This window comes from Ziziphus jujuba, chromosome 1, assembly GCF_031755915.1.
Source record: "Ziziphus jujuba cultivar Dongzao chromosome 1, ASM3175591v1".
In the NCBI taxonomy this organism is placed as follows: domain Eukaryota; kingdom Viridiplantae; phylum Streptophyta; class Magnoliopsida; order Rosales; family Rhamnaceae; genus Ziziphus; species Ziziphus jujuba.
Window position 1 is genome coordinate 39,103,269 of NC_083379.1, and position 21,199 is coordinate 39,124,467.

Sequence of the window (21,199 nt, forward strand, 5' to 3'; positions counted from 1 at the left end):
ATTTCCTTTATAAATCAAACCTTCACTCACTGTGTGCTTCAAATATCGTAGAAGCCATTTCATTGCCTCCCAATGATCTCAGCCAGGATTAGCCATGTATCTACTCAAAACACTAATGGCATGAGCTAAATCTGGCCTAGTGCAGATCATCACATACATCACAGATCCCACAGTATTTGAATATGGTTCAGCCACCATATCTTCCTTCTCTTGCTCTGTAGCTGGATATTGCTTACTAGACAGCTTGAAATGTCCACCAAGTGGAACATTTCCTGCTTTTGCACCTTCCATAGAAAATCTGGACACCATTTTCTAAATGTAGGAAGATTGCAGCAGCTTCATCTCATATCTCAATCTGTTTCTCACAATTTCTATTCCCAAAATCTTCTTGGCTTGTCCAAGGTCCTTCATTTCAAACTCAGACTTGAGTAAATTCTTCACAAAAAGTATAAGTTTACCATCTGGACCTGCCAGCAGCATATCATCCACATATAATAAAAGATACACTGTCTTGTCTGTCATAGTGTCCTTAAAATATAAACAGCTGTCAAAATTACTTCTCACAAAACCAGCTTTTACCACAAATGAATCAAACCTTTTGTACCACTGTCTTGGTGAATGCTTAAGTCCATACAATGATTTCTTAAGCAAACACACAAGATCTCCACCTTTTTCCTTAATTTCAAAACCTTCAGGCTGTCTCATGTATATAGTTTCTTATAACTCTCAATGAAGAAACGCAGTCTTAACATCCATCTATTCTAACTCCCAATCAAACTGAGTTACCAAAGCCAACATGACCCTTATGGTTGTATACTTGACAACCGATGAGAAAATTTCATTGTAGTCTATGCCTTCAACTTGAGTAAACTCCTTAGCCACTAATTTGGCTTTAAATCTCACTAGTTCAGACTCTGTCATTCTTTCCTTGACTTTGTAGATCCATCTGCAATCTACAATTTTTTGGTTTGCAGGTGCTGGTACCAACTCCCAAGTCTCATTTTTATGTAAAGATTCCATTTCTTCAACCATAGCTTCTTTCCATTTTGCAGCTTCCTTTGATTTCACAGCTTCCAAATAACTTCTTGGCTCATTATATGTAAGATCTTGAAATGCCACCAAGGCAAAAGCTATGAAATTTGCATAGCTGTACTTTTTATTAGGCTTCACTTGCCATTTTGCTCTATCTCGGATCAGCAAGTATCCTGGTGAAGCTATGTTTTTCTGTCTTGGACTTGAGGATTTCTGCTTTGGTTGTTCATCTTGTGACTCTTCATCTGATTGGGCAGGTGTATGCTTTTCTGGTTCATCAACACTTGGAGGTTCAAGGACAGCTTCATCATATGGCTTACTTAGATTTTCATCCTCTTGACTCTCCATCTCAGGAAATAAATCAAGACTCCTTGTTTTCAGCTTGTTACTCATCTCATTTCCTGCACTGTTAGTAACTTTACAAGGCATAGAAGTTTTATCAAATATCACATCTCTACTTATAATGACTTTATAACCCTGACTTTCTTTATCTCAAAGTCTATAGCCCTTAACACCTGAAGGATAACCTAAGAAAACACATTTTATACTCCTAGGTTCAAGTTTTCCCTCAGCTTGATGTACATATGTAGCACAATCAAAAATTCTAAGCTTGCTATAATTAGGCTTCTTATCAAGCCACACATGTTCAGGGGATTTAAAATTTAAAACAATAGATGGTGATAAATTTACTAAATGCATAGCTGTCATAACAGCCTCACCCCAAAACAATTTAGGCAAACCAGATGAAACAAGCATACATCTCACCTTCTCAAGCAAAGTTTAATTCATCCTTTCAACCACACCATTTTGCTGTGGTGTGTGCTTAACAGTTCTATGTCTTAGTATACCATGAGACTTACAGATATTATCAAATTCTCTATTACAAAATTCTAGACCATTATCGGTTCTCAAGACTTTTACAGGTTTATTGGTTTGATTTTCAACAAGCAATTTCCATTCTTTAAACCTAGTAAATGCTTCATCTTTGGTTTTCAGCAAGTAAACCCAAACTTTTCGAGAAAAATCATCAATTATTGATAAAAAAATACCTATTACCACTGTTTGTACCTTGGCAGGGCCCCACAAATCAGCATGCACATATTCTAACATAAAGCTCTACTTGTACTCAAGTTAAAGCTAAGCCTATGATGTTTTCCCAAAATACAATTTTCACAAAATTCTAGCTTACTGATTATGTCCTTGCCAAACACATTCTGTCTATTCAAGTAATGCAAACCTTTTTCACTAATGTGACCCAATCTATTATGCCACAAAATAGTTTTATCAATTGATGAACTAACAGAAGCATTACTAGAATTAGTCACTGTTTTACCGAGCAAAACATACAAACCATTCTTTTTCACACCTTTCATAACAACAAGAGAACACTTAGTCACTTTCATAGTACCATTTTCAATTTTACAAGAAAAACCAGATTCATCTAACATACCAAGAGAAATTAAATTCCTCTTCAAATCAGGGACATGTCTAACTGAAGTAAGAGTCTTAATGGTACCATCTAATAGTTGTAGTTGCACATTTCCAATGCCAACTACTTAACATGACCGGTTGTTTCCTAGAAGGACTTGACCACCATCACACTCAGAATAAGAGTAGATACAACTTAAATCAGGACACATATGAAAGGAACAACCTGAATCTAACACCCATTCGGATTTGTCTTGACTGGAAGACACAACCAAGACCTCTGTAGGCTCCAAACCAGTATAAGCCACTGCCAAGTCACCTGTTTCTTGGCCTTTCTCTTTTTCATCTTTTCTTTTCTTAAAACAATTTTTAATAAAATGGCCCTCCCTCTTGCTGTAATAACACTTCCTGCCTCTTGTCCTAGATTTAGATCTAGGATGTTCTCTAGATTTACTCCTATGGTCATTGTGACCCCAGCTTCGATTGGTGCTCCTACCTCTTACTGTAAGTCCTTCTCCTTTAGACTCAAATTTCAATTCCAAGTTTCGAGACCTGACGGCACTCATTACTGTTTCTAAGGACAAAGAGTCTCTGCCATACTTAATGGCATTCTTCACTTCTCTATAAGTCTCAGGCAAGGAGTTTAATAATATCACAGCATGATATTCATCATCAAAAACAACATTACAGTTTGTAAGACTCAGTATTAAGCGATTAAAAGAATCAAGGAGCATCTAAGTCCTTAGTGGTATCCATTTTGAAACCAAAAAATTGTTCTAATAAAAGAATTATGTCAGGTAAAGATCTCACCAAGCAAAGCTGTTCAAGTTTCTGCCACATCTGTGAAGTAGTACTCACATCATCTACCTGCCTCAACACATTGTCAGAAAGATGAAAAATGATAGTACTCATTACAATTTCATCAATTCCAAGCTTCTTTTCTTTGGTGACATATGTTGCATATGACCCATCAATCGCCCTTGCCACCTTCATCTGGACCAACACAGCCCTCATCTTCTTGTGCCAGAGCAAGAAGTCTCCCTTTCCATTGAATACTTCAATCTCCAATTTCGTAGACATCCTTTGAATTGGCCAAAACCAAATCTCTCTTCCAAGATTGTTAATCAAAAAACTCACCCAGAATTGAAAATATCCAAATTCACCAAGAACCGAAATTACCCAACTCACCAAGAATTGAAAATGCCCAACTCACCAAGAATTGAAGAAACCCAATTCACCAAGAATTAAAAAAAAAAAAAAAAAGGGGAAGAATATCCAACTCACCAAGAATTGGAAATACCCAATAGCTTTGATACCACTGTTGGAAAATTAGAAAGCAAAACTGAAAAACTAAGTAACACAAACAACAACAAGAGTTATCGAGGTTCGGCCAAGATAGCCTACATCCCCGTTGCTCCAGTGAGAGCTTCTGGTATTTTATTGAGTAGCTACTGTCACAGAAAATAACTACACAACTTAAACTATGAAATCACTCAGATATTCACAACCCAAAGCTCATGTTACACCCTTTTCACTCAGTGTTCTTTACCAAGCTCACAAAGAATCTCACCAAGAATCAATTACACACACAAAGAAGAACACGAGGGAATGAAAACCGATTTCTTGGAGTTTTTTCCCGCTTCTGCAACTTTCTGGAAATTTGATTTTCATCTCTCTTAATCTCGTTGTGAAGAAGGAAGACATACATATAATTAGTGTTGTCTCAAAACGACATCACTCTACTTAAGCTGTGAGGCAAAATGACCATTTTGCGATTCTTTACTTCCAAAATAATGAAGTGCACCGTTTTGACCTCCAGAAGCTTGAAAAACACACAAAACAGGTTCTGCACCAGTTCTGCAATTCTGCACCAGTTCTGCAAATCATCACAGCAGCATTACAAGGTGAATTTGAGGATTAAATCATCACAATTAATAATGTAAAGACTAGTCTATCTTTTGCGATTGTAACCTATTAACTAATGTACATAAATATATATATATCATATATGCGAAATCAAAAAAGAAAAAAGGTATTTATTGGTCTCTATTAAGGATATATCCTACCTAATAGCCGAAGATTGTGATGAATGAACTAAGGCAAGTTTACAACAACGAGGGAATCATAGCAATCTTACAAATCAAGAAAGTTTCCAGGAGTCAGCCAACAAATCAAGCAGGAAGCAGCAATACGTGTATATACACGCATACAAATAATTAGCATTATTTCTTTCTATTTTTGTATATATTATACAGAACATAATTGTCTTTCAAAGCTTCTATAGTCTGTATAAATATTACATAATTATCAATACAAAATTGTCAAGCCTTTGCAATCATTCAAGTTCTTTACTTCCCTTAACCAAAAACATTAACTAAATAACATAATAATTACGTGTGAATGAATGTATTATATATGTTGAAATATTAATATAATCTGAATGTAAAGAATAAAAAAATCAATCCAATTAAAATAATGCCAACAAAATTTAGTAATTAAATTTAATAAATAATTTGATGACTCTAGTATTATTATTGTTTCCTTAAATATACAGTGAGGGAAAATAAGTACAAAGAAAAAAAGGGACATCATATACATCCCAACCTGGGTATTTATATGTAATTAGAGTTTATTGATGGAGTTGGGTGAGAGGCAAGGCACTTTGGGCAGAGTATGTTTGGAAATTCCTTTGGCATTGTTGCAGGTGGCAAAGATGTCCTTTCCTGGTACAGCAGAAGTAATGTTAACTTGGTCCATGACAATGTTTAGTCAGCCTGGAAAAGCAGAGCATGATATTGTAATGGCTTGCTCATCCGCACTTGTCCCTTGGACTCCACTGTATGTTATATCACTCACTTCTACTGATGGTCGCTGAAATTCATCATATTCCAAAACAACACACAAAAATTTCTCAAAAAATTAATTTCCAAATCCCTCTGTTTGTTTTTTTGTTTTTTGTTTTTATTTTTTATTTTTATTTGCTCTTATAGATTATAATAAATTGCACTAACCGGGTTATTGCAGCTGTCAAAGGCACAATATTTCTGGTCGATGATAATTGGGTTTTGAGCTGCTATTAGTGTGATCTTGTCAAAGTGTATTTTCCTTGCATAACCTCTACCTCCCTAAAAATAAAGTCATGGAGGATCAATGTATTGGAAAAAAGGTAAAATTCATTTTTAATGCCCATATTCTGGAATTTAATTCAGTTTGGCAAAGTTATTATTACTATTTTATTAACTACCTGCCAAGTTTTGATTCTTGCTCCATTCTGCGTTCCATTGAAGCTACAATTATGCACTCGTACCTCTTCTACCCCTGCAAAATCTCCATGTTTCCCTAAGCTTCCCACACTGTTGAAAAATATACATATCTACATATATCACCACCATAGTCACAGTTATGTACAATCTAAAATGAGTTTAACGAAATTAACAAAATGGGGTTTTTGTTGTGACAAACCTTATCCCATGACCAGGTCCTCATGCAATGTTGCTAATGTTGATAAAACTCGACCCATTGCAGATAGCAATACAGTCATCACCTGTTTTATGCCAAATGTTAATAAAAATATACCTACCATTTGTTATCTCAACCCAGAAATTTTCATTTCAGGACCATCCTAATAGAAAACTATCAGGACCTCTTTTATTAAATCGATCCAATTATGTATATAAATGACTTACCAGTGGCTATAACAGAGTCATGGATTTGAACATTGGTTGATTCTGATATGTCAATTCCATCAGTATTGGGACTATCTTTGGTGCATAAATATGAAGGTTGGAGACTATAGCATTATTGCTTCTGAATAATTTAATATGTTGAAAAGGGGAATTCAAATGAGTGAGTCCTCTCAATTGAAGATTATCACATCTGGTGAAGCGTAGAGCCTGCATGCAAACCAATTCATTATTATTATTATTGTTGTTGGTGCTGCCATTAAACTAATCCATTTTTATCTTTATCAAAAGTCAATTAAGATTGTTTTTATTACAGTAGGTCGATGGCATTTGGTCCTCTCCTCCTGCAAACACAGTGGCAATCTTGGTGTTAGATAAATATATATCTATATATATATATATATACTGATATTTAATTAGAATTGAATTTGTTTATGCACAACATATGACGAATATACAGAGACAGGAGAGAAACGAGTATCGTTACATTCCACCAAGATGAACCCTGGCCGTCGATTTCTCCTGATCCATCCATGATGAGATTTTGAACGCTTGAGAAAGTGATCCAGGAGAACTCTGAATTTGATCCACATAGTTTCCATGCATTAGGAGTTTCTGGTGCTACAATTTTTCCCAGGACCTGGCGGCATTCATTACTAATTTTTTTCACATCAATCAACAAAAATAATTATAACACTTGATAAATAGGAATATATATATATATATATATGTTAATTTCCTTTAAGTTTTTCAGCCAAAAAATAAAACAATTCACTTCAAGTTTATGCAATATAATGTAGTACAAACATTATTGATTGTTCAACAAAATTAAACATGAAAAAAAGAACAACAAATTAATTAATTGTTGACTGTTTTTGGCAATTAATAGTCAATGAATGACATTTTTTTTTCTTTTTCTTTTTTTGTGATATTAAAACAAGCTATAGTTGAAATCAGTTGTTATTATTATTGTCTTGTGTGTGTTATTTTACCTGAACATGCGGGCTGTTGGAATTGCAAGGACCTGCAAATCGCGTGGGCTGTAGAAGAAATGCTTTCCCATTTGGGATTTTCAGTGTTGCTGAGTCCTTACCTACTCCGCATACTGCTTTCCATGCTTTCAAAAATGCCTTTTCAAATCAATTAGAATTATTACACACAAAAAAAAAAAAAAAGATCGGAGTTATCAATATTCTAACATACATGTAAAGTTATCATATTAATTTGTTGTGAACTTGATTGTATATATTTATGGAGATATGTAGCATGGATAAAGAGAAAAAACATTAAAAACTAGCCTAAATAAAATGAAATTAACACACAAAAACTGGCCATGAGATCATGGATTTACCTGAGAATCGTCATGTTTGGCATCTCCAACAGCACCATAGTCAAGCACATTAAAAACTGCTGTGCCATTTCCAATGCCAAAATTGTTAGACCAAGCAATGCAAATTAATAAGATGAACCTAATTACATGCTTTTGAATGTACTCCATTATTATTATTTTTTTAATAAAACTAAGAGCACAAACTAATGCAATGACCACATATGCTTCTAAACACACAGATGGTAGCAAGATAGTAGCCTGGGCATATATACAGTAGCCGGATGTCGTGTTTGCGTGGAACTTGGAAATATTATTTAATGCATCCATTCCCCACATATTCAAAAAATTTATGCATTTACTTGTGGCTTGCTATTTCTTTTACCCATTATTATTTATTACAATTTTTGAAAGATCTTTCCCAAATTCCCAATAACTTTCCTCATTGTACGATCTACTCAAAATTGGTACAAAAATAAGTAATTACAAGTTGCGAACTCTATGATCTGCCTTCAATATATTACTTACCTAGCTAAAAGATGATTTGAGGATACCATAGATATACACATATATTATATGTTTCTTTTTTGTTTTTCTTCCTTTTTGGGTTGAAATATAACAAGTTGATACCCCATTAATTGTGTATTATAATATATTTCTTGTTACTTTGAAAGTTGTATAGTTTTCATTAATTCTAAAATCATTTTCAATAGTAAACATAGATTGTTGTAGATATGGTTTATAAATTAATAGTGTTAGATATGGTTTATAAATTAATAGTGTTATATGAGCACTGGAACATTTTTAATAGGTTTTTTAAAAACATTTTCTACTCTATTTTAAAGAGTTATCTTTTTTTTTCTTCTCGATGGGTTTTCTAAATTGAAAAGTCAAAATCAAAAGTAAGACCGATTCGCCAAATATAGAAAGCCTAACTCATTCTTTATAAAAAAAAATTTGATGAACTTGTTTATTGCTATACAATTTTCTGTGTACAATTTTAATTAATTTATTAATTATGCTTTTGTATTTCAATTTTTTTATATACTAATTTGATATAACGAGGAGATAAAAAAAATGTAAATTATAATTGTTTATAGAAAAATGCAAAATAAGAAGCAACTATAGGGAGTAACATTAGAGTTGGATGAAAAATCTCACTTTTTATTCTTTAAATTCTTCAAGATATTATTTTGAAAATTGTTCTCTTTAAAATAGAGAGCACCCAGAGAAATGCTTTAAATATCTAATGTATTGAAGCCAATTCAAGAATTATCTTCCATCTTTTTAAAATGCTATATATATATTACTTATGTAGCAGTTATTTTTCACAATCCATACCTCTACCATTTTTGCACTCAATCGAGCTATACGGATGGATTTATTTAGTTGAATGAGTTTTGAATTCAAAATTTTTTGAATTGTCGATTTTAATATTATATTAAATTTTCATTTTTTCTATAAACTTAAAATGAATTATTATATTATTTATATTTATGATATTATCTTTTTTAGTTAAGTTATGACTTTTATTAGTTAATATAATGTTATAAGGTGTAATATTGTTCCAAAAAATATTTTAGAAGAAACTTGGTCTATATTGAATCCAGGATGATAATATTATATAATAAAATGTAAGAAGTAAATCTCTTCCAAAGTAAAGCTGAACTTTGGAACCAAATTGTGGAATGTAATGTATCTATTTGGCTTTCCCATAAAAAAAAATAATAATAAATAAATAAATAAAAGGGTATCGATTTGGAAACGATGTCGTATTACTACTTTTAACAATAAAATAACCCGTTAAAACCCTCCCGTGTATCACAGAGGTTCTGGACGCTTCTAAATTAAAAATCAGAACCTAATTTCACGAAACCAAATGGACGAAAATACACTTGCAATATCTCCAAATCTCCATAAAAAAATGAAAAAAACTTCACAACTTTGGAGTTAGCAAGCAAGGGCAATTTCGTCAGATAGATAAGAACCTCACCGACGAACCCCAACTTCCCTTGCCTCCCTGTTTTCCTTCCTCTCCAAGCTCACATCCTGTGTTTTAATTTTCCCTCACTTTCCCTCACTTTCTCGCATTTTCCTTCAAAATCTCTATATTCTGCCAAATTTCTCTGCTCGTCTAAAACCTCAGCTTCTTGACCTGTCCAATTTTTCCGCCATGTCCGTCAGTAGGGTTTTGAGTCGTGTCTCGAGGACAATCCCCAGGAGCTCCTTGCTCCTCTCTTCTTCTCCGCAAAAGCACTACATGTCGATCCTCGCCAACCAGTCCAACTCCCTCCTTTACGAGACTCCCAGCAAGGTACTCAGATAAGCCCCTAGATTTTTAACCTTTTTATCCACTAGGGTTTTGCTAGGGTTTTAGGTTGCCGCTAAATTTCACGACTATTACTCTCTTTTCCGCATTGAATTCTGATGATATTTTTACCTATGCTGTTTTTGGACGTCAATTCCCTTTTCTTTTTTCCTTAAAAAAATTTGAGGTCTTCTGTGTTTTATAGATCAAAGGTAGATGTGAGGATGATATATGCTTTGGATTGCAAATGGGTGCTGTGTAGTCTATGTTTTGTAGTTGGGTTCTGGATTTTTATTTGGTTTCGAATTATTTTTTTGCGAGTTCGTTTTTTTATAAATCTGGTGGTTTAAGCAATTAACAATTATAATATGGAACTTTTGTATTGCTTAAACATTGATTCGTCCTATCAAATGATTAAAAGAAAATATGTGCATGCGTTTGTGGATCTATTTAATGTGACAATCTTTGCTGAAATGGTTTGTATGTCACAACCCTTCATTTTCATGGTTTTATTTCAATTAGACAAGGTTTAAATGGTTTTCCCTGATTTTAGCCTGTAGCAGTGGAGTACTTTATTCATTCAGGTTTATCTTTGGTTTTCTAATTCTGTATCTTCCAAGTTTTGTTTCCTCATAGGATTAGAGTTCATAAATTCTCAAACCTTTTCAATAATGCTTAGCTTGTAAAATTTTTTGATGTGGCCTATGGTATCAAGCAAGTTTCTGAACTTTTCTTTTTCAGCTGGTTCCACGACAGGTTTCGTTATTCCATCATTCAGCAATCAATCCTTCCGTCTTTCAAAGGTTTGGAATGTCTTCATCTGCATCCCCTGAGCCTTCACAAAAGGATCATGGGAGCACTGGAGAAAATAGTGGTGTTTCTACAAATGGGGAGTCTGTAAAAGCTGACGCTAAAGTCTCTGCTCAACCTGAAGATTCGGGCTCTGGAGAGGGTGATGGAGCAAATCAGATGAAAGAATCAGGTTCTATATCAGAATCCCAATCTAAAATGTCTCAAACTGTGAAAAGAAGGAGAAGAGGTACTAAACGAACTGCATTTTCTGATTCAGATTCGGAGGGTGAGGGTGATCTTTCCATGGATGATCTGGTGAAGCTTGTAGCAGAAAAGGAAGAACTATTAAAGTTGAAGCATAAAGAGATTGAAAAAATGCAAGATAAAGTTCTCAGAAGTTATGCAGAAATGGAGAATGTCATGGACAGAACAAGACGTGAGGCAGAGAGTACAAAAAAGTTTGCGATTCAGGTTTTTTGTGTCGACATTTGCTTTCACACTCGTACAAATTTTATATTGCAATTTTTTTGTGCCTATTCGGAAGTGTTACTCTTACCTGATGCCTGCTTCAAATTATTCTGCAGAATTTTGCAAAGAATTTACTGGATGTTGCAGATAATTTAGGAAGAGCTTCTTCAGTTGTTAAAGAGAGTTTTTTGAAGATTGATGCATCTAAGGACTCGACTGGAGCTGTCCCACTTTTAAAAACACTTCTAGAAGGTGTTGAAATGACTGAGAAACAACTTGCAGAGGTAAAACATAATGATCGTAATAATTATCTGTACTAGTAATCACTTCTCTGTTTCTCTCTTTCCTGATTAAACCCTCTTTGAATTCATATTTCTTATTAGCATTATATATTGAAGAGGAATATAAGTGAGTCACCTTCTTTGCTGCTATTCTTTGATCTATTCTGTAATTATATGTTAATAATGGTCTATGAATGGTAGACACAGTGCTTAAAGTTGATAGATGCTCTTTTCTCCCCCTACCTTTTACCAGGTATTTAAAAAGTTCGGAGTAGAAAAATTCGACCCTACAAACGAGCCATTTGATCCGCATAGACATAATGCAATATTCCAAGTACCAGACAGTACCAAGGATCCGGGCACTGTTGCTATGGTTCTGAAGGTATCAAGTGAATTTAGCTCTTTCCTTTTTGTTTTTTTCCCCCCCTTTTTCCTTGTGAATTTGATATCGTAATGGAAAGGAAATGTTTGTGTTTAGCATACACATTTTTGAAAAAAACTATGTTTGTTGTAGATGAATTTTTTAACACAGACTTGTGTGCTTTTATTCCCAAAAATGTGTTAGGTGCCTAACATTCTTTTAGCAGTTCTATTCTACTTTTTAGTAGAAACTGGAACAGCGAACAGAAAAATTCAGACCAGTGGAAACAAGAACAATAAAATATCATTTTTGTTCTTTTAAAAAATGTCATTTTCAAGAATAAACAGCCTTCTAAAACACGCATATTCAAGTATTTTCTCATGTTACTGTCTTTTCAGTATTATGAATATAATTCTCTGTTTCAAAAGACTGGACTTAAAACAGGAGATAAGTTACTATTTGACATCATGTTTAATTGGGTTGGGTTCGCTTAATCTGTTAAGGGGACTGGATAAATTTTTGTGTTTTCCTCTGGTTGGTTGTTCCTATTTTAATGAAAGCTCACTTAGCTACTGGCAAATTTTGGTTTCTTGTAAATGTTGTGGGAACTAGGAAGAACTTTTATATTGCTCTCATCAAGTTATGGAATAGGTTACATAAATGATAGTCTTATTTCACATCTGTATCGCAGTCGGGATATACCCTTTATGATAGAGTTATTCGGCCAGCTGAAGTTGGTGTAGCTCAAGCAGTGGAGACTGAGGAAGACGCTGGCAAATAATGCAAAGGACAAGGCTTTCAAGCTCGGTGGCTGGTTTGGCTTCTGGATGTCATTAAGAAATTTTGCATGTGTTTGAGATGAATGAAATATAATTATAATTTTATTAGATTAGTTTTGGAAACATTTCCGGGTGGCAATTATTTCACCTATTATGTACAATCTAATTTTCCCATTTTTTTTTATTTATCTTTTTCAATAGTCATAAAAACCATGCCGCAAAAGGGCTTGGATTACTTTAGAGATCATGTTTACAAATGCAGTTTTTGTGGATTGTTAATTACAGAAGGTACTTAATTAGACAGAAACTATTAACTCCTTAAATTAAAGAAGAAAAAAAATCTGGAATCGGTTGTCTGAAGAAGGATATTTGGTGAATTATGAATTTAAACGGTTGATGCTAGGACTTTCACACTGGTAAAGATAAAAATGTGTACTCTGATTTCTTTCTTTTGATAATTTAAAAATGAGATTGATTCACTAATTTTCAGGGCATATCTTAGACTTTCACCACCCCTGTGTGTGGGCACCATCAAAGCTCAAAAGAATGTTTGATCTTTGCGGTTGAACAAGAAATTGAAAAGGCGTAGTTTATCAAATCGCTTGCATACCATCGTGTGTGCCTGGTACTGTGAACTATCTTTTTCTGCAGAAATGTTAACCCTGTCAAACAAACCGCTAGGTATGGCACTGAACAAAGTTTGTTCTACAGCATTAAAAACAAGAGCTGCATTAATTTTTGCGGGTGTTTGAATGCACAAGTAGATAGAGGTGAACCAATATATATACAAGCGGTTTAAAGAGTCGAAATGCGATTACGTTTTGTTTTAATTATGTATTACTACTACCGCTAACACACAATATACTCGCATACTACACGCATAGCATAACTACGATGTGATGTACTATATGTAGTTAGCATCAGAGTAAGTCATCCATGCCAACTTATGATGTTGCTTCACAGCTTCAGAGTGAGAATGTCCTCATTAAGTATCGATCAACCCACCGACCAAAATCCAGTTGAGTTTGCTGTTGTCATCTGAGTCTCTTTGCTCTGGTTAGGGGATTCAAGGTTGTCTTGACCTTTCAACCCTAACCCCAAATCCAAATTGCTTGTATTTGAATCCTGTGATCCATTCTTCTCCGATACCTGCATGGCGGTTCCAGAAAATCTTAATTCATGTTTTGTGAAGAAGCCAAAAGAACCAGACAAAATTTTATTTTCAATTGTTGGGTTAAATTCATTGCTTGTGTCCCAATTTGTGAAATCTCTTTGAGGACTGCTTCTATAGGGTAAACAGATGTAAATCCTTAATCAATTTATTCACAAAATAAACTAGAAATTTTGTTTAGAAGAAAGAAGAAGAAATAATAAAGTGTCACCTCTGTTTCATTCTTGAGAACTTCATTGAAGTCTGGCTTCGCAAGCATCTCGTCACTGCTGGTGGATGGTGTTGTTGTTGTTGTTGTCTTAGCTCCTCCATATTGCTCTGTCTCACTTGTTTTCTCTTCATCTTCTACCTTCTTTTCTGCCACCTTCTTCTGTTCTTCTAGCACCGCAATCTGCACGATCAAACGACTTTTTTTTAAGTTATTTGATCACAAAATCCATTTTAGTACAACTTTATTCAACCCAGTTCCTCCTCCTGCTCCAATCTCCTAAATCCAACAATATTTGCTACATATTACCAAATCTCAAACATACACTTGGTTTGTAAAAGCAACAAAGTAGCATCAAATTGGGTTTGTTTTGAGAAAAAAAAAAATGGCTATTTTAATTTTGGAAGAACAATAAAAGTAACTGTGCAAATATTAGTAAGAACTAGAACTAAAACAGTTTCCAATTAATGTCAAAACCTAAAAGTTGTTTCAGAAAAAGAAAAAAATATTGATACTCAAAAGGCAAGCAAACAATGAAAAAGAAAAGCTTCAAAAACAATCACATATTCATTTCCCATCCTCACTCAAAAAGAAAATGTCAGAAAGAAAGACAGAAGTAACCCACATCTTTTATAGCAAAACCAAGTATCTCCATTAAACCCTAAAGCGACAAAAACAGTAAAACTGATGCTTTTTTTTTTTTTTTTTAAAACATGGTTTACTTACAGGGGTGTAGCGGAACTTCCTCTTTGGCGGCTCATCCGGAGTGCTGCCTGAGCCGTTGACCGACCCACCGTCATCAGCGGAGGATGATAAGGTGGTGGTCGGAGGGATTGGGGTCCACCGGCAGAGGAGCAGATGAGAGCCGCCGTTGTTACTGCTGGAGGTGGTGGTGCTGTTTTGGCCGTTGGATTGAGAGTGTGGATTCTGGTAACTGACGGTTGATGAAGAATACACGTGGACCCACTTCTTCTTCCATTTCCTGACTGGGCCGTTGAACACAGTGGTAGCTGGGCCGTACCGTGACGATGCCCGGCCCAATCGCGACCCTGCACCATCCATTTCCGACCCGTTTTCCAATTTCCCGGAGCGGCTTTTTTTTTTTTTCCGGCAGGTGTTCTTCTTCTTCTTCTTCTTCTTCTACTCTGGAGCTCCTTTGATAGCGTGTATGAGTGACCACTATTTCAGTACGAGGTTGAATGGTAACCAGTTCGGGTGCTAAAAAGGAAGTTGAATGATGCTCACGGTGCCGTTTATACAGCAATTTTTATTTTATTTTTTTAATATTTCGGTGTGAGAAAAAGAAACAAAACTACAAAACGGCGACTCACGGCGCCGTTTCTCTTCGACTTTGACAGTTGACACGCAAAAAACCTTTTTCCGTTATCTTGTCAGATACCAATGACACGTGCCTTCCTTTTTTCTTTCCGCTTTTTCTTATGAGAAAAAGCGACGTCGTTTATGAGGTCCTATTTATTTTATTTCTCATTACTGTTATCCTAATTCCTATCTTCTTCTTCTTCTTCTTCTTTCTGTGTAGACAACCGGAAGACCAACAATGGAGCTCTGTATCGGTTCCAGTAGTTCCTCAAGAGTGGTTCTGAACCTAAGTTCCTCTCGCCCTTCTTCTCAATTCCTTATCCGTACGGCCTCTGTTTCTCTGTCATACCCTCTTCTCCAATACAAGACCAGAGGTTCTGTTTCTCTTAGACTCCCATTTGCTTCCCGCCAAAGCTACCACTTCCATCGTCGAAGTTCTTCACCCTTTGTGGCTTCAGCTTCTTCTTCGTCTTCGGTTGCTGTGGGCGCCGAGAAAGACCGGCTTCCGGCTAGTATCGAGGTCACTGAGACTGAAGAACCCAACTCAAGGGTGAGCTTTTTCTTTTTCTTTTTTTCTCTGTTTCTTTTTTAAGTTTTCCATATTCAATAGTGGCTTTATTTATTTATTTTTTTTTTGGTTATCTCTTTTTCTATTTACGTGGTTTGAAGAAGTGGGTTTTTATTGTTTTGCCTATTACTGTTGTAAGATGCTTTTCATTTGTTGCGTTTTCTTTGTGTATAATTGTGACATTGCATTTGTTGCGGCAATTTGCTATGAATTTATACTAGCTAGTCATCGGTTTGGTTTTTTTTTTTTTTTTTTTTTTTAAATTATTATTATCTATTCCTCTGGCTTATGGGTGTCTTACTGTCTAAATCACTATAGAAGTTATTTTAATCATTATTTGGTAAAGTTTGGTTATTGAAGATGTTCAAATCTTTCATATTACTAAAAGATCAATATCTCTTTGTGCAGGTTAAACTGACTGTAGATGTTCCTTCAGCAGTCTGTGATGATTGTTACAGTAGGGTCCTAAACGAGTTCATGAAGCAAGCAAAGGTGCTTCTTGATTCTTTGAATGTCTCTTCCATGTGAACCTCTTTAATATCAACGTTAAGCTATGCTTAGTGAATACCAGCTTGGATTGTCTGGTGGTCCACTTGTTGATTTTAGGATCTTGAACTTCTTTGTGCCTTTCTGTAACTTATCGCCATGCCTATGGTTATACCATAGTCTGTGGCAATACCAACCATGAAATAAATACATATATATAAATATATTTATATATGTGTGTGTGTGTGTGTGTGTGCACGATCCATGGATTAAATCTACGTGTTCATTGAATTTTTCAATAATATAGTGGTCTTAGGTTCAGTCTCGGGGAGTGTGGGGTTGGGAAGGCAGAGTGGTATTTCTGAATCGGTCAAAAAGTAAAGGGAAATTGTATGCATCGTGCCCTTTGTTAGAAGCCAGGTGATGCTAAATCTTGTTGCATTTTTTTATTTGTATTTGTATTTTTTAGTTTTTTGTGTTCTTCAGTCTATATATGTTGGAACATCTAGTGGTCTCGTTGTTACATAGATTCATCTTATTTATACCACCAATCAGATGATTGGGAGTGTTTAGCATTGGCCACTCATTATTGACTTTAGTTAACTTGTGAAGAAAGTTAAATTATGTTTCATATACCCAGGTCCCTGGATTTCGCCCTGGAAAGAAAGTACCAGAAGATGTTATTGTAAATTACGTTGGGAAGAAAAATGTTCAGAAGGCTACTGTTGAATCTATTTTAAAAAGGACCCTTCCCCATGCAATGTCATCGGTGAGTAATAAGTAACTTTTTCATTTGGTCTTTTAAGTTTCACCTTTATATTTTTCCCTTAATGCGAATGGGCACTTTCTGGGTTGCCATTTGTCATTTCACCTTTGTATCTATTTTCGTTTTGCTGTTCAGACATATGTACAGCTGTAGAAAATGGACCGGGTTGCACAATATCCATAATCTTCTCCTTATTTTAATGCAAAATATTCAGTATCCAAATATCTGCTTACTGTCTTTTGACTTTTCTTTATGTTCTCTTATTTATATAGGTGACAGGTAATGCACTGAAAGACTCGATCCGTATTGTAACTAAATTTTCTGATATGGAGCAGGCCTATTCATCTCATAATTCTCTCAGGTCTGTCATGTATTATACCGTGACATATATTTTTCCCTCATATTTTTCACCTTCTTATGTCATGGTGTATTAAAATATGAGGCTTATTAGATGTTTACTGATGGTGTAAGCCACCCTTTATCTCTTCCTTGTGTAATTAGATAGAATGTGCTCATTTTTGCTATTTGTGATCCAGTTACGATGTCATTGTTGATGTGGCTCCTGAAGTGAAATGGATTACTGAAAATGGATACAAGAACTTGAAGATTGTGGTTGAGATAGACAGTGACATAGATGCTCAAAAAGCCTCTGAACAAGAATTAAGACGCCGCCATAAGTCCCTAGGTTCATTGAGAATTGTAACTGACAGGGCATTGCAGGTAACTCCAGTTTAAGTTCCTATAGTAAAATTTGTTTCTATGATATTCCTTTTTAAAAGTGGCCATTGGCTAAAGGTTCATGGAACAGACAATTAAATGAGGAAGTAAATACTCCTGGACCATCCACGTGAAAGGTGTTGAATTTGCAAAGGTTGTTCAAGTTTCCTGGAGTAGGAATTATGCCATACTTGATATAGATGCAGCAGCTTATTCAGTAATATTTTGGTTATATTCTTTTTCCATTTTGGCCGGGGAATTGCGGAGGTTTGGGTTTCTAGGGCTTTTCTATGCTGATTTACTATTTGAAACAAAGCTGCTTGTATGGTTTTCAAATATCTTTTTTATCTGAAGATAATACATTTTTGGTTATGCAAGGGAATTTTCTTCATCCAGGAAAAAGAAGCAGCTGATAAGCTTTTGAAATGCATCTTTCTATTGTTGCCATCTTAATGCAAATGTACCTTTTGTCATGATGTTGATTGGAACATACTATTGTATTGTTGATTTGCAGTGGAATAATTCCTTACTTAGCTGTTTGCATCAAAAACCCTTTTACCACTTTTTTATGTGGTTGGCGAAGTTGATGTTCAAACCTCTTACAGGTTGGTGATGTTGCAGTCCTTGATATCTCAGCAACAACAATAGATCAAGATGAATCAAATGTTCAGAAAATCCCATCTGCTGAGAGTAAAGGTTTGGCAATATTCTCTTTATTCTTAGTTTTAACACATTATGGAAAATTTGTTCCTTACTCTGTTTTCTGTCTGCAGGTTTTCATTTTGATACAGAAGATGGCGATAAAGTTCTTCCCAGTTTCCTTGATGCACTAGTTGGAATTCACCGAGGTGAAACCAAGTCCTTTCCACTTGTATTTCCAGATACATGGACACAAGAAAATCTCCGAGGTGTTCATGCTCAATTCACCGTGAGTTAATGTCTGTTTTTAGGGGCCTAGTACTTAGCCTTGCCTATATTATTCTAAAGTTAATTGTTTTGTTTAATTTGAAATATTTGCGACATTTTTTGTTATTTAGGAAGGCCCTGAGTTTTTAAATATATGATTATTAATTTGTGGCACAAATCTGATCAATGGCAAAACTTTTAATTTCCCGCAGATGATGGTATCCAAACTTATATGCTTGTTTACTATTGATGTTCCCTTACCCTTAATGTGCTCTTAATTTCAAAGATGAATATTGTTACATATTCCTTACTATTTATGAAAGGCTGCATATTGAATTAGCAAATTTTCAGTTCTAGCTGAATATCGAATAAAAATGATAATATCTTCCTGTATTTGTTATTCACGTCTATGCTACCCAGTTTCAGTACAGTAAATATTGGACCATCTTTCTCATTGAATCTTTATTATATGGATGGGCAGTTTATATTGATAAATGGCCTTTTCTTTTTCCTCTTTATTGATTCTTTTTCAGGTTGAATGCAAGGAATTATTTTACAGAGATTTACCTGAGTTGGATGACTCCCTTGCTGATAAACTTGTACCTGGATGCACCACTCTGGAACAAGTAACCAAATACATAAATATTATCCCACTGAAATTTCTAAATTTCTAATTATCTTTAATTCAATTCTGAAATGAAGTGCTCTGCTGCATGAATCTTCAGGTCAAGGAATCATTACTACAAAAATGTTTAGATTTCGAGCAAACAGCTAAAGAGCAAGCAACGGATAATGCCATTCTAGACCAGCTTCTCAAGGTGTATTTTCTGCTCTAAAATAGAATGTCTAATTATTCTTAGGAACAAAGCTTACATGGATATTTTTTATTATAGTATTTTCATCTGTTGCACCAACAGATCAAAGGAAATGTTGTTGATTAGGCATTTCCATGAATATGGTTTTAGGACTTCTGTGAACTCAAATGACCAATTTATTAGTCTTGTTGGGATTTACAATCACAAGTGTCAAGTTTACAATCAATGAGTTATTTCTGGGAAATCTAAAGCATCATCACTTGGAATTAATAGATTTCGAGTTAAAAAATTATAATCCTTTTCTACAGCCATAATTGTTTTTCTGGAACAAAAAAAGGTAGACCCATTAAGTAGGTACGTTTGCATAGTTGGCATGATAACATGATAATGTGTTCCGTGTTATTTCAGATAGTGGAGATTGACATTCCTCAATCCCTGTTTGAGGAACAAGGTAGACAGCTCTATGGAGCAAGGCTTTTAGAGATACAGGTTAGCATGTGTGTTTAAGTATATATCAGTGACCATGAATAATCTTAACCCTTTTTCTGCATGTATAAGTTATTTCAGGACAGACTTTGAATGTGAATGTGCGTCTATGTAGCGATATTCATGCTAATATTCTGGTGCACAGGGAAATATGAAGTTAAGTGATGAGCAGTTGGCTTCTTTATCAAGTCAAAAGGCTGTAAATGAGTTCCTTGAAAACCAGAAGGAAAATATTACAAATATGATAAAACAGAATCTTGCAGTGGGAGATATCTTTAAACGTGAGAATTTGCAGGTACTGAGATCAATACAGAGACTTTGTTTCGAAAAATTGTAGGATCAGTTTTTGAGTTTGATATGTACATTACATATTGTTTTCTGCTCATTATTATTATGATTCCATGTTTCTTCCAAACTCTCAACAAGAAATATCAATTTGGTTTTCTCACCTTCTGTCATTGGCTTGCCAAATCAACTCTTGATTAAAGATGTTATATTCCAATACATTAAATTTTGACACTAGTATGTATAATTTGTTTTTATTTGTAGTTTCCAACTGAGGAGCTTGTCAAAGAGGTTGAGAATTCAATTGCCGAATTCAAACGTCAAAAACAAGAATACGATGAGGAGCGTGTGAGAAATCAGGTTAGTCGATGGAGTCCTATTGCTTTTAGTCTGACTTGTTATCGTGATAAGGATTTTTCAGAACTGGGTTTGATTTCTATAGCCAAATTTACAATTATTTGAGAACTATAGCGCAGCTGACAGAGTACTGATCATCGTAGAATTCCACCAAAATAATGCAGGTTCAAGAGATTCTAGAGGGGGCAAAGGTGCTTGAATGGTTGAGAGAGCACGCAGAGATTAAGTACGTGACTCGATGAGGAAAAAAAAATTTCATTTTATCATAAGAGAAAGTACTGGAGAGGCTTTGCCACTTCTCAGAATTTTGTTTCCCCCAGCATAACATTGTGAAAAATGTGTAATCTGTATAGCATCCTCTAAAAATGAGTAGGAGAATAGGATTCAATATTATGAGAAAGTGTACATGCTTTGGAACTTGGAAGAAGTGATCACATTTTGGTCCAAGTACTCGAAATCAATTATTAGATCTCTAAGATTACTGTATGATTTAATTCTGGTGTGAAACTGCTTTTATTATAAGTTGGGCTCTCTCAGAGTAACCCAATAAGCAGCAAGTTCTGTAGAAATGGTCAAATAATAATTTTCAGTTTGGTTAGAACTGACGCAATCAGAGTAGGATTGATTATCAACAGTGCTGTGGCCGCCAACATGT

At 34.8% G+C, this 21,199-nt stretch overlaps 3 protein-coding genes and 1 pseudogene across 5 annotated transcripts; 2 read left to right on the plus strand and 2 right to left on the minus strand.

Moving 5' to 3' along the window:
- Positions 1-5,082: 5,082 nt before the first annotated feature.
- LOC107403610 (probable polygalacturonase At3g15720) lies at positions 5,083-7,641 on the minus strand (annotated as a pseudogene).
- Positions 7,642-9,378: 1,737 nt separating this feature from the next.
- LOC107403622 (grpE protein homolog 2, mitochondrial) lies at positions 9,379-12,699 on the plus strand. Of its 3 annotated transcripts, none has more exons than XM_048474116.2 (6): positions 9,379-9,784; positions 10,535-10,760; positions 10,848-11,041; positions 11,155-11,322; positions 11,573-11,701; positions 12,372-12,699. In XM_048474116.2, exons 1-6 carry the CDS (start codon positions 9,644-9,646, stop codon positions 12,459-12,461), a joined length of 948 nt encoding a protein of 315 aa, XP_048330073.2. In that variant the 5' UTR covers positions 9,379-9,643; the 3' UTR covers positions 12,462-12,699. The 3 variants fall into 3 exon arrangements, with proteins under 3 accessions (XP_048330073.2, XP_015866024.3, XP_015866025.3); XM_016010539.4 differs by having other exon boundaries at positions 9,385-9,784; positions 10,520-10,760; XM_016010538.4 differs by having other exon boundaries at positions 10,520-11,041.
- Positions 12,700-13,224: 525 nt separating this feature from the next.
- On the minus strand, positions 13,225-15,073 carry LOC107403624 (uncharacterized). Its single transcript, XM_016010540.4, has 3 exons — positions 14,565-15,073; positions 13,842-14,021; positions 13,225-13,608 (listed from the first exon to the last, which is right to left on the minus strand). Exons 1-3 carry the CDS (start codon positions 14,898-14,900, stop codon positions 13,456-13,458), a joined length of 669 nt encoding a protein of 222 aa, XP_015866026.3. The 5' UTR covers positions 14,901-15,073; the 3' UTR covers positions 13,225-13,455.
- Positions 15,074-15,331: 258 nt separating this feature from the next.
- LOC107403611 (trigger factor-like protein TIG, Chloroplastic) lies at positions 15,332-21,038 on the plus strand. Its single transcript, XM_048474088.2, has 13 exons — positions 15,332-15,708; positions 16,135-16,218; positions 16,853-16,981; positions 17,251-17,339; positions 17,515-17,698; positions 18,301-18,391; positions 18,469-18,623; positions 19,135-19,227; positions 19,327-19,419; positions 19,825-19,905; positions 20,048-20,197; positions 20,452-20,547; positions 20,709-21,038. The coding sequence occupies exons 1-13, from the start codon at positions 15,397-15,399 to the stop codon at positions 20,784-20,786; spliced, it is 1,635 nt and encodes a 544-aa protein (XP_048330045.2). The 5' UTR covers positions 15,332-15,396; the 3' UTR covers positions 20,787-21,038.
- Positions 21,039-21,199: the final 161 nt, after the last annotated feature.

Bases quoted from the DNA above. Each gene is read 5' to 3' on its own strand.
- LOC107403622 (XM_016010538.4), top strand. From the start codon at position 9,644: ATGTCCGTCAGTAGGGTTTTGAGTCGTGTCTCGAGGACAATCCCCAGG. The intron at 9,785-10,519 runs GTACTCAGATAA...TTTCTTTTTCAG, and splicing joins TTTACGAGACTCCCAGCAAG to CTGGTTCCACGACAGGTTTC. The intron at 11,702-12,371 runs GTATCAAGTGAA...TCTGTATCGCAG, and splicing joins CTGTTGCTATGGTTCTGAAG to TCGGGATATACCCTTTATGA.
- LOC107403624 (XM_016010540.4), bottom strand. From the start codon at position 14,900: ATGGATGGTGCAGGGTCGCGATTGGGCCGGGCATCGTCACGGTACGGC. The intron at 14,022-14,564 runs GTAAGTAAACCA...TTGATCGTGCAG, and splicing joins GGAAGTTCCGCTACACCCCT to ATTGCGGTGCTAGAAGAACA. The intron at 13,609-13,841 runs GTGACACTTTAT...ACCGCCATGCAG, and splicing joins TTCTCAAGAATGAAACAGAG to GTATCGGAGAAGAATGGATC.
- LOC107403611 (XM_048474088.2), top strand. From the start codon at position 15,397: ATGGAGCTCTGTATCGGTTCCAGTAGTTCCTCAAGAGTGGTTCTGAAC. The intron at 17,699-18,300 runs GTAACTCCAGTT...AACCTCTTACAG, and splicing joins TAACTGACAGGGCATTGCAG to GTTGGTGATGTTGCAGTCCT. The intron at 19,228-19,326 runs GTAACCAAATAC...ATGAATCTTCAG, and splicing joins GATGCACCACTCTGGAACAA to GTCAAGGAATCATTACTACA.